The sequence below is a fragment of the Corythoichthys intestinalis genome, chromosome 19 (assembly GCF_030265065.1).
Source record: "Corythoichthys intestinalis isolate RoL2023-P3 chromosome 19, ASM3026506v1, whole genome shotgun sequence".
Lineage (NCBI taxonomy): Eukaryota > Metazoa > Chordata > Actinopteri > Syngnathiformes > Syngnathidae > Corythoichthys > Corythoichthys intestinalis.
The window spans coordinates 11299141-11311234 of record NC_080413.1 but is presented as its reverse complement, the minus strand read 5'-3'; the positions used below and the strand labels follow the sequence as shown (position 1 = coordinate 11311234).

General features: G+C 39.5%; 1 protein-coding gene across 7 annotated transcripts in view; it reads left to right on the top strand.

Moving 5' to 3' along the window:
• The window catches only part of magl (MAX dimerization protein MGA-like), a 48287-nt gene that overhangs the window by 30416 nt on the left and 5777 nt on the right, over window positions 1–12094 (top strand). For 6 of the 7 annotated variants that reach the window (XM_057822688.1, XM_057822689.1, XM_057822691.1 and 3 more), the window contains exons 14-19: window positions 668–856; window positions 980–1355; window positions 3548–4155; window positions 6789–7037; window positions 10699–10810; window positions 10914–11303. In XM_057822688.1, the coding sequence (XP_057678671.1) occupies window positions 668–856; window positions 980–1355; window positions 3548–4155; window positions 6789–7037; window positions 10699–10810; window positions 10914–11303 (1924 nt within the window). The remainder of the gene's footprint in view (window positions 1–667; window positions 857–979; window positions 1356–3547; window positions 4156–6788; window positions 7038–10698; window positions 10811–10913; window positions 11304–12094) is intronic. The other variant, XM_057822692.1, reaches the window with a different exon arrangement.

Here is a 12094-nt window from a genome sequence, read left to right as displayed (position 1 = left end):
TCTTCACCTAAAAATATATTTGTTTTATCTGATTACTCGATTAATCGATAGAATTTTCAGTCGATTACTCGATTACTAAAATATTCGATAGCTGTAGCCCTAGTTCAAACTCATATTCCCAAATATAACTATTAACTGAATTACAAATGCATTCAAAAACACATTAGCTCAAACACAAACTTAGCTTATGTCGGTCTTAACAGGGAGCAGCTGGATTCAGCCATGTGAAATAAGTTATGTCATATTCACTGTTGCCACTAGAGGGCAGTGTATCCACCCAAATCAATAAAACTAAATGCACTTTCAAAACAAACCATTACAACGCCACTTTAATTATACAAATTCTCGAAGCAGCAAAATTTAATTTCAATCTTTTTTTCTAATCGAATTACTCGAGTTAATCGAATAATCATTGCAGCACTACTTTGTCACAATCCTCGTCTAGCTCTTCAGTTCTCTTTGCTGTGTGCTCTTGTTTGGTTCAAAAATAATGTGCTCACTCGGAAAATGAGAGCGCCACTGCCACCTACTGAGTGGGTGTGGATGTGTGTTTCCTCAAGGTCACGTGCGCCACCACTATTTGAGAAGTTTGCCTTAATTACACAGGTGCAAGTTTAAAAGCAAACACAAGCAGCGGCAGTTTACGAATTGACGCTGTGTCTTTCAGGTACGCATCAGCCGAGTAGAAAACCCGAGTGACTTGGCGGTTGAGCAGAGCACTATTAAGGAACGGCAGGACGTGGCGGAACCTGTGCGGCTCACCCAAGTCAAGCCTTTCCTAGGTGGTGTGTTGCCCGCTGGTCTGATGATAGCCAGGACCAAACCAGTTAACAGCGAAACTTCGGACCTCATACAGGTTCGACTATGGAACTTTCCATCCGTTGTGATTTTAAATTTAAGCTGCATAAAACAATGGCGATCAACTGTTCTAGTATTTTCACCTTTTTAATATATGCGTTATTTTTCAATCTTTGAACAGGTGAATGGCAAAACTTACGGCAATGTTAACCTGTTGCTAGGCAGCATGGGTTCACTGCACCCAGCCAACCGCCTCGCGGCGTACGCCACAGGCAGGTTGATCCCTCGCCCTGACCTCACTCGCAGGTTGAGCCGCACTTCTCCCTCTACCTCTGCCGCGGCACACCCAACAACCGCCGTCACCTCAACCACGGCCGCCCCTACAGCCACCTCAACCGCGGCTGCTTCTACAGCCACTTCAACCGTGACCACCCCTGCCACCACTCCGCACAGTGAACCATCAAAACCTGTCAGTCAAAACTTGAAAGTTACAAGCAAACTGCTACCCCTGATGATGTCAGCGAAGAACACCTCTGATATCAAGTCGCATCCGCTTTGTATGTTAGATTTTTTTTTTATTATTATTATTTTTTTTTTATGTAACTCACTGCCTACCATTGACAACATTAGATATCCATTTCATTTAAACCGGCATAACTGGATGTGAATACTCATTTTTCAGTTATTCGCTGCCAGCCTTTCAAGTAGAGGTGTGAATTTTGGGCACCTAACGATTGGATTACGATTACGATTCAGAGGCTACGATTCGATTATAAATCAATTATTGATGACCCCGCCCCTGCTATTAGCTGCTTTTAATGTTTTGTACATTAGTTACAAAAACTGTTTTTTAAAAAAAAAAAAAAAAAAAAAAAGCCTCACTGGCTTAAATAAATGACTATTTCAGTATCAAGTTAACAGTTAAAAACAATAAATAATATACTCAAATCCCCATTCTGTATCCGCAGCTTTAGACTACATTCAATTAATTTAATGTTGTGAATCAACCGTTAAAGTTGTTAAAATTGCTCCCGTTATTCTAATTTCCCTTTTGTCTACTTTCGACATGTGAACGTTTTAAAACTATTTTTAAGATAGATTCAAGTCAATATTTTACCGATTTAGGAGCATTTTAGATAAAAAGTTAATTATAGGGTTGTTCCGATCATGTTTTTTTGCTCCCGATCCGATCCCGATCGTCTTAGTTTGATTATCTGCCGATCCCGATATTTCCCGATCCGATTTTTTTTTTTGCTCCCAATTCAATTCCAATCATTCCCGATAATTTTTCCTGATCATATACATTTTGGCAATGCATTAAGAAAAAAATGAATAAAACTCGGACGAATATATACATTCAACATACAGTACATAAGTACTGTATTTATTATGACAATAAATCCTCAAGATGGCATTTACATTATTAACATTCTTTCTGTGAGAGGGATCCACGGATAGAAAGACTTGCAATTCTCAAAGGATAAATGTGACTTTTTATATTGTGACTAAATATTGCATTTGTTGAGCTTTCAGTAAATGATACTGTAGCCATTTAACGGTTCTGCCCTAATGCATGATGGGAAGTGCACCCATGACTGTGCATAGTGGCACCAATTGATATATCTTCTCTGCGTTGGAAAATAACACATGGTGTTAAGAAAAAGATCAACTACTATCTTTCTTCCCCACATTGTTTCCCACAATATTTCTAATCGCAGGGAGAGGGATTGTAAGGCTTTAGCCAATTTAAAAAAGGCTACAAAGGCTGCCAAAATTCTCTACCCATATCACGCTGCCTTTTAGCTCTATATATAGGTAAAATGGCGCCATTACAGATTGAACGCGACAATGCGTGAGGGGGTCGTGCAGCGCATGCGGTAATTGCGTTAAATATTTTAACATGATAAATTAAAAAAACAAAAAATTTAAATACCGCCGTTAATGGGATAAATTTGATAACCCTAACTGAAGCCTAAACTAAAGACTCTGGATGAGTGTAACATATTATGTCTGTAACGTTAAATACAATTAGAAAACGATTTAATTAAAAAACATATATATAAGAAAAAAAGGCATGTCCGATATTTTTTTGCCTATTCCGATACTTTGAAAATGACGTGATCGGACCCGATCCATCCCGATCGATCGGGACATTTCTAGTTAATTAGGTTCGCTTGGAAGGGTTGCTACAACAGCCTTGCAGGGAAGTCTACTGCTTTAAGATGGCGGCTGTTTACTAACGCCCGCATCTAGCTTTCTGTACATGTGCTGCTAACACCACCGAGTCTATTTTGCACCTAGTCCTATATAAATATGATATCTACTGTGCCAGTATGTGGACGTACTTTGTAGCAGCTGTCGGCAGCAGTCAGGTATGTTGTTGTTTTTTCATCTTGCGGCATGAATTGAGCTAGAGCCGTGAGTTGAGCATTGGCATTACCCGAGGGGCCGGGTAATGACGAGCATGATGTTTAGCTACTCTCGCTCAGTTCCTCATTGCGTCCCGAAGACCGCGCGCCGCGCGGAGTGTGTTTTACTTCCGCTTTACTTGACATATTTCAATAATCGGAATTTGGATGTTTGTGAATCGTTTCTCAAATCTTCTACGGCCGAATCGCGAATAATCGAAGAATCGGAAATTTCGCACACCTCTGCTTTCCAGGTCCAAATGGATTTCACGTCTAGTGCTGTCAATGGCAGCCTATGAAAGGTTAAATTCATCTAGTTTTTTCACCTTTTGTCTCCTCAGTTCAATTATTAAAGCAGCCAAGAGAGAAAAACGAACCTGAAATCCCCACGTTGAGGCAGCCACCCCCGCTCGCCGCCATCAACTTATTTCAGAGACCGGCCCAGCCAAGTGTAAAAACAGAACCCGAAAACCCCACATTGAAGCAGCCGCCCCCACTCGCCGCTATCAGCCGCTTCCAGCGACCGGCCCAGCCAAGTGTAAAAAAAGAACCTGAAAACCCCACATCAAAGCAGCCACCTCCACTTGCCGCCATCAACCTATTCCAAAGGGTGGACCGCCCGCCTGTCTCGCTTACAGTGTCGTCCTCGATGAAGACGCCCAGCTTCTTGAGCCAGAGCGGTACCTACTCTTTCAGAATCTGTCCGCCGTCCAATTCGGGCGTGAAAGACCAGAACCAACCCGGTGTCACCCTGCCAGGGGGTTTTAAGCTGCTTCGGATACCTAAACCGGAGGAACTGAAAGAACCAAAAATTGAAGTCGCTCAAGAGTTTGAGTCTAACGGGAACGTGCCAGTTAATAAAACCCAGGCAGTGAAGGAAGAGCGGCTAAGTTCAGCGGAAGACTCTGACGACAGCTCACTTGACTACAGCGCAGAGCACGATAGTGACGTGAGTCCAACTTATAAAATGTGCTGAAAAAGTGCATTGTGCACTCTTAAAGTGCGTACGACGGGGGGGGAAAAAATCTTAAATAGCAGTATTATGTGAATTAGAATCATATTTTGAGACAATTCGACTATATACAACAATTTTGGAAAGCGCAGATGATGAGAAATTAGTCTATTAATCTGCCGGTTAGCCACGTCTACCATTAAAAGGCTCTAGCGTCCCCAAATGGGGGATGACCTCAGCGGGAGAATGTGCTCATCGGTTTTACTATTCAGCCCATTGAGGGGGAATTATTCAGAACGTGGAAAACGCGACGAAGAGAGCCGCAAAATGTAATTGTTTCAGTCTCTCCAATATTTTTACAGGATATTCTTTGTATCCAAGTATTTTCCCGCAATAGCTAAATAAATGGCATGGTCATGACAAATAAAAGTCTTGTGCTAAATGTAACATGAAATAATAAAAATGCATTTATTCAGGACGACATGGCAAAATTACTACAAAATGGTCAAAACTGTCGACTTCACCTTTACTGTTGCACCTCTCGAACAATATTTTATGCTACCTAAATCGGGCTTATGTCATTTCCCTTCCCCGGCTTCGGAGAATGTATACCAGATATGTCCAAAGTCCGGCCCGGGGGCCGAATGTGGCCCGTGGTCAAATTTAATCCGGCCCCCAGCCTCTGTCATAAAATCAATAACGTCTGGCCTGCACACAGACTTGGTCAGCAGTACTGCTACCAGCATGTGAAGTAGCTTACACACTAAATGCTGCTCCTCATTTACCCACTAAAAGGCAGCAGCTCTCTAAACATTACCCCATATGACCCTTTACTTGCAATTTTCTAAAATGGCGACAAACAACAAAAATTAAGAAAGTTGACTGCGATGGCAGACGGTTCAAGGATAGGTGGAAATTGGACTATTTCTTCACTAAAATACGCAACAACTGTGTCCGCCTCATTTGCAAAGAGGCAGTCGCTGTTTTTAAAAAGTTCTATGTGAGGCGATATTACCAAACAAGACACGCTGACATGTACGACAAGATTACAGGGAAGATACGTAGCAAGAAATTGAAGCAACTTGAAGCTAGTTTATTTTAACAGCAGCAGTATTTCGCCATAGCCCGAGAGTTGAAAGAGAACGCGACAAAGGCTAGTTGCGAGATAGTTAAAATTATTAATTAAAAAAAAAAATAAAGCAAATGTGGCACACAGAATGGCTCGCTAAAATTTGCTTAAATATATTGTTCTACGTAAAGGACGTCAGCCAAGGTCGGCCCCCAACATTTTTACCACACCAAATCTGGCCCCCTTTGCAAAAAGTTTGGACACCCCTGATGTATACAAACCAAGAGGTGTGACAGATAGCCAACATGCTAACCCGAACCGAGTGATGTTTCAAAGTCTTCGAAGCGGAAAATCGCACATAACTAGCCCGGATCATTTCACATGACGACTGAGTTGTCGATTGTCTTCGCCGATCGGCAACCCGCCCGGCGGCGATAAGTTAGAGCTCGTCGTTCCCCTGCTAAGGGCAGAGGGCTCGTTTGCGTGGAAGCAGCTGGACAATGACCGCCGGACAAACCGGCCGACGTCGGAAGAGTGTGTAGCTGCCAAATGGTTAACACGAATATGGCAAAAATAATGCTTTACTACACGACGAAGTCGTAAGCAGTGACTCACAGGAGGGTGGCTGCAGTTGTTATGCAGCTAACATGACAATATGTGTATGAGGATAGCTTTTTACATGCCCATTCATGATCAAACATAAGTAGTCCTTTATTTAAAGAAAGTTTGTATTGTTTACTTTGTAATCGCTGTATTAGCAGCTATTTTTAACACAAAGTTGCACTTTCTGATCGATTGGAAAATTTGACAGAACATCGCGCACATGAAGAATGCAATAAGCCGAGTATAGTGCTCTTCCGACGGGGGGATGTGCGACAAGCCGCCGGGTGTCGGCCAAGGGGACAAGGAGCATGTCAGCCACAAAATGCAAGCCACCTACATGTTAGAATGCATGTGTTATGTTATGTATGTGTTATGTTACTTAAAGCGTCTTTGAGTGTCCAAAAAAGTGCTATACAAGTTTGATGTATTATTATTATTATTATTATCCCAGAATTTGACATAATACAAAACACAATGTTTACTCACTTCCTCGTAAGTCCCATGGTCCCACAGTAGTAGGGCTTGTTTTGACCAATATCCACCGGTGAATGGGAACCTTTTGAAACCCCAAAAAGGCTCACGTGCATCTCCCTCGTACAGCAAGATTTCTCTGCAGCCGTTTGGCTGGCGTAATGCGAAAAATAGACGAATTAATCCGCAAAATCAGCTGAATCCTTGGTCTTTCTCGTAAAACAGTACGGATGTATAGTGAAGAGGACTCCTTCTCCCGTACACGTCGCAGCACCGTCTTCCTCAATGCAAGACCGAAGCCAGAAGTCTGTCATTTTCGTAGCGCAGGATTAAAAAAATTGAATAAATATATTGATCGCTTCTTCACACATCCAAGCTGTCCATTTCATTCAGGAGCATAAAATACCATGTGTATTATGAAATAAACATGCTTTTTCGTGTCACAGGCACTTTAAAGACATGCTAAAGCCTTTGTTTTTGTCTCCAGGTGGACTCCAGCGTGGACGTCGAGACCTATGAGGAGTCCAACCACGAAATGACCATTGAGAGACTAAAGCAAGAATCTGAAACCTTACCAGTATCGCACAAGATGGAAGCTAACGACCACAAAACGAGGCAGCGCAAAGACCACTCTGAAATCGAAAAGCAACGCCGCATCGAGCAACGAGCACTTTTTGACAAGTTGCAGAAGATGCTCGGCCGTCCGGCAGGATCCAGATTAAGCCTTCTATCCCTGGTACGTTTCATGTTAGAGATAGGATAAACCTTGATCATATTTCCCCCAGTGGAAAAAAAAATGCTACGCAAATTTATTGGAGTTTATCAACCGCCATGAAAGATTCCTACACAATTGCTCCAGAAATGTGGATACCTGTTGTTATTAATTTAAGCACTGTGTGTATAAGTTCTGAATTGTGTCGATAATGGAGGTGTGACAAGATATTGAAAAGGTGATATATCGCGATACTTTGTCGCTCAAAAGATTATCGATATGCATACCTGTCAACCCGAGGCGGTTGGCAATCTTACAAATTGTGACATATGGGCTTACAAATTGGTGACTAATCTTACAACGTTGTATATAGCGTGCAATTTAAAACAAGAATAAAACTCAGTTTTTAAAAAAATATGAATTTATTGGTAATATCGTAACATCTGACCTGGTGCAATCAAAGAACAATATCTTCAGCTACATCATGATTACAAAAATTTAACAGTGGCTTTTGTTATAATTGTATGTAGCACTTTTGGCAATTTTTATCATGTCTTGATGGCTGCACTTAATGGCACTTGAGCTCGCAATTCAGTTTGACTTGAAAGTAGTTAGTTTGTCCAATATAAATTAAAAAGGTCAGTTGATAAAATTTCAACTTACCGATGCAATCTTTGAGTCAGGGAATCTTTTGCTAATTCTGAGAAGTGATCAGCAATAGTTGCAGGCATATTCTGTTCAGCAACAAATTGGCAGAATGAAATCTCTGCTTTCGTCGCTTTTCATTCTGCAGACTTCATCTTTATGACCAGTGTTGTTAATCTTACTTTTAAAAAGTAATTAATTTGTTACCAATTACTTCTCCCAAAAAGTAATTGCGATAGTAACTCAGTTACCTGAAGGTAAGAGTAATTAGTTACTTGGCAAAGTAACTGGTGTTACCTGAAGTGGGAGTGATTCAAATGGATTGGACGTCTATGGCCTCTTTTTTTTCCATCAAGGTCCCATATTATTTAGAAAAAAAATATATTACAAGCTAAAAAACACATAATTATTATAAATCCAATAATTATGGAGGGCACTGTAAGCCATTGCTGTAGTCATTTGTCACTCAAACATGTCTGACAAATAGCGAAATGGAACAAAAAAAAAAGTGAGTTCAAAACCTTTTGCACTTTAACCCTTTAACACCTAAGCCTATTTTGGCCGAATTTGCATGCCTTTGATGTTGCCTTTATATTTCAAAGAAAAAACTGTTCACAATGGCCAAGTTGGGTCCCTTTTTTCAGGATACCTTGAACTTCATGTCCGAACTGTTGTTTTCTTCACTGACCAACTTTAATCCACATTTTGGACCCAAAAAGACAAAAAAATCCCAAAATCTTTTTTCTAAATTTGTAATGTTGAAGTCCCACTGACAACCAAACATGCTCGACCAACCGTTTTGAAGCTTGATAATTTTTATTTAACTTGCTAGGATAAACATTCAATAGAAAAAAATAAGATTGAATAGTTTTATGTTTGACAATTCAACACAAACAGCAGCTATGGTCATAGGCGTTTTTGGCCTTCACACATACTGTGGTCAAAACATGTTATATACAGTGTAAAAATGTGAGAAAAAAATTATATATATTATCCAACACAAAAAGGGTTTGGAGGATATCTGTTTGTGAAGTTAGGCATTGTACCCATCACTTATCAAAGGTATATATGTACATGCAATCCAGCTTCTCGAACACACATCTATATAAAAATTGAAAAGATTCATAGTGAAGAGAAAATAATAAACATTGAAAAATAAGTATTTTCAAAAATATTGACAAGTTGTTCAGTTCAATTCCATTTTTTAAGGCATGCGACCCAATAAAGTTTTTTCTTTTTTTTTTTCTTTTTGCGCACTCAATAAAGTTTGTTTTTGAACATGTCACTAAACTGCGTCACATACAACGTCACACAGCCTACTCATCCGCCGTTTGCGCGCAGCTGTCACTTCTACTCGCCGAAACGCCGAAAGATCCGAGGAAAAGAATGACAAATACAGCTCATCCTATTCCGTGAGTTAATGAAATAATGCATTAGCTTGCACTAAACTTAGTTTTCGATTCATTCTGCACGTTTCAAAGTCGCTCGCTGAATCCAACCGGCCGTTGATTGCTACGCGTGTCTCCTTTCCCTTAGTTGGCGCCTTGCTCGTCAATTTATTAAAAATGTTCACATTAGGTTCTTCCTTCTTGACATCACAACGGCTCTTGGAATATGTAGTCTTTTGTGCTGCTTACGGTTTTGAAAAAGGACAAGATATGATGGAAATATGGAGATAGACTCATGGTCCATGCAGCGTTTTAATGCATATTTATGACTGCAATAAAACAATAAAACTCAAATGACATTATCTCCCGTTTTACTTTGTCGATTGACTTCAAATAAAAACTGGTGTGGACATCAACTTCCGTACTTTCAAACGAGACCAATCACAGGCACGTGGGTGACGTAATTACAGCGTTACGAGGCTTCAAAGATGATATGCGTAAACGTGTCGCATCCGACACGTTCGGTGTTAAAGGGTTAATCAAAACAATAATAATTTCAGATAAAAATATTTTCCCCCAAAAAATATTTTTGCATGATTTTTTTCTTTGAAAATATATTTTTGGGATTGAAGCACCATGTTGTTCCTTTTTGAGTCAAATTAGTTTTTGCATTCAAACACTTTTTTTTTTTTTTTTTTTTTTGGATTGAAGTGACTCTTTTGATTGGAAATACCGTATATATTTTGATTGAAGCAACTTTATTTTAAATTGAACTTTTTTGATTGAAATATAAAGACAAATCTACCTCCATAGCTATTGAGAGAGAAAAATTTAAAAAGCTTTAAAAAAAGTTTAAATTTAAGTTTTATATTTCATTTTGTAGACAGGCCTCGTAAGGGAAGGAGGTTGAGGGATAAAAAAAAAAAAAGCTGTGGATGCCTCATCAGCTGGCTGAATAGCACAATTGGTAAGAATAACACAGTTTGCAAGGATATTCAAGTATAAAACACAAAAATTTTAAACATAATTACAATAAGTTTAATAATAATAATAATTTTATGGCATTGCTTTATTATGTGTTAGAGTTGTCAAACATGGGTAGCAATGAAATGGTAGTTTTGAAAAAACTGCTGAATGTGGCTCAGTGACCATCTGATGTGGTTTGTTCTCAGATGAACAAAAAGTTGAAGGAAGTTTTTGAAAATAGGCAAAGACTGACTGAGTCACAGCCAGAAAGTGTTGATGACAGTGTTGATTTTTATTCACTATTCCCTATCCCCCCCCAACCCCCCCAATTAAAGTCTGTCACAGTCACAGCCAATTATACTGAAAAGCCGGTTAAAATGAAAGTTTGTGTAAGTTGTATTAAATACTTGTTCATGTGCCCCTCCATTGGTCTCTGCGCGGCCCTGACGTTTACTAGTGGTAAACTCATTCCAATTGACAGCAGAAGGATGAAAATGGCTTGTTTTAATGTTGATTAATTAGATCGTAGAATGATTTCCTGACCCATGTATCGATAATAGTTGTATCGCCATATCGTGAGCTTTGTATCGCAAATCATATCGTATCGTGAGGTACCCAGAGATTCCCACCCCTAAGTCACCCCAATAACTCTGTAATAACATCTCCCACTTATGTGTGTCTTTTAGGCTTTGAAGGAAATCCATTTGCTGAGGTCCATCTCAGGCGCCCTGCAAGAGAAAAAAGAACGGCTGATGCAAAACCAGGCGTTCTACTTAAAGAGGTTGTCTTCATTGTCTGGTGTGTTCTACAACCTTATTATTAAATCACAGAGTTTTAAAAAAAAAAAAAAAAAAAAAAAGGGGGGGGGAAATAATGTTTTTAAATTTTTTTTTATTAACAGGCCGACCTGAAGAAGTGATCAAACGCAATTTAAACATCCTCTACAGTTGCTTAAAGGACAACAAAGGAGAGCCGTTTCTTCTTCGTCTGTGTCAGTCCAAAAGTTCACCTAACACCAAGCTGCCACCGCCTCCAACCTCAGCACCACCGAAGCCATCCCATCAATTTACCCTCTCGCCGACGCTCCCTCCTCCCATTGAACCCAATCACCAGCTTGAAACTCTGTTTTCATCACCCCAAAACCACGTTCAACAAAATACCTCACCATCCTGCCCTGAAAACCCCTCTGCAGTACTGTCACCACCAACCAACGAAATGTCGCCCCAGTTTACAGTCCCGTTGGTTCGCTCCAAGACCGGCAGACTCATTCTGCCTTCATCGTTGAAACCTGGTAAGTACACCCAATAGGGCTGCAACTAAGTATTATTTCCATAATCGATCAATTGCATGATGAATTAAACAATTTATCGTTCAATCGGATAAATGTCACTTTTTTGCAATTACCTTTACGGTTAAACTTGGTTGTTTTAGGCATGTTGTAAGTAGGGCTGCAGCTATCGAATATTTTAGTAATCGAGTAATCGACTGAAAATTCTATCGATTAATCGAGTAATCGGATAAAACCTTTTTTTTTTTAGGTAAAAAGCAATTATAAATTTACTTGAGAAAAAAAGACATTTAATCCAATATTGAACCATTTTCAGTCAGTTTTTTTTTCCGATGTACATTGTTGAAAACAGCCAACAATGTGACTAGAAAAAAATCACTGCTTTCACTCAAAAAACTTCTAGATCTTAAAAAACAACAACATATTTCTTACCTGAAAATGTAATTACGCTTGATAACATACATCACTCGAAATCTACGTGTTTTTCCTACGTGTTTCAATTTAATTTCCATTTGTGTCAAGCTATTTTTAAGTTCTAGTTAAGTTTTAAGTTAGTCTAAACCAGGGGTGTCCAAACGTTTTGCAAAGAGGGCCAGATTTGGTTTGGTAAAAATGTGGGGGGCCGACCTTGGCTGACGTCCTTTACGTAGAACAATATATTTAAGCAAATTTTAGCAAGCCATTCTGTGTGTCACATTTACTTTATATATTTTTTTAAATTAATAATTTCAACAATCTAGCAACTAGCCTTTGTGGCGTTCTATTTCGACTCTCGGGCTCTTGCAAAATACTGC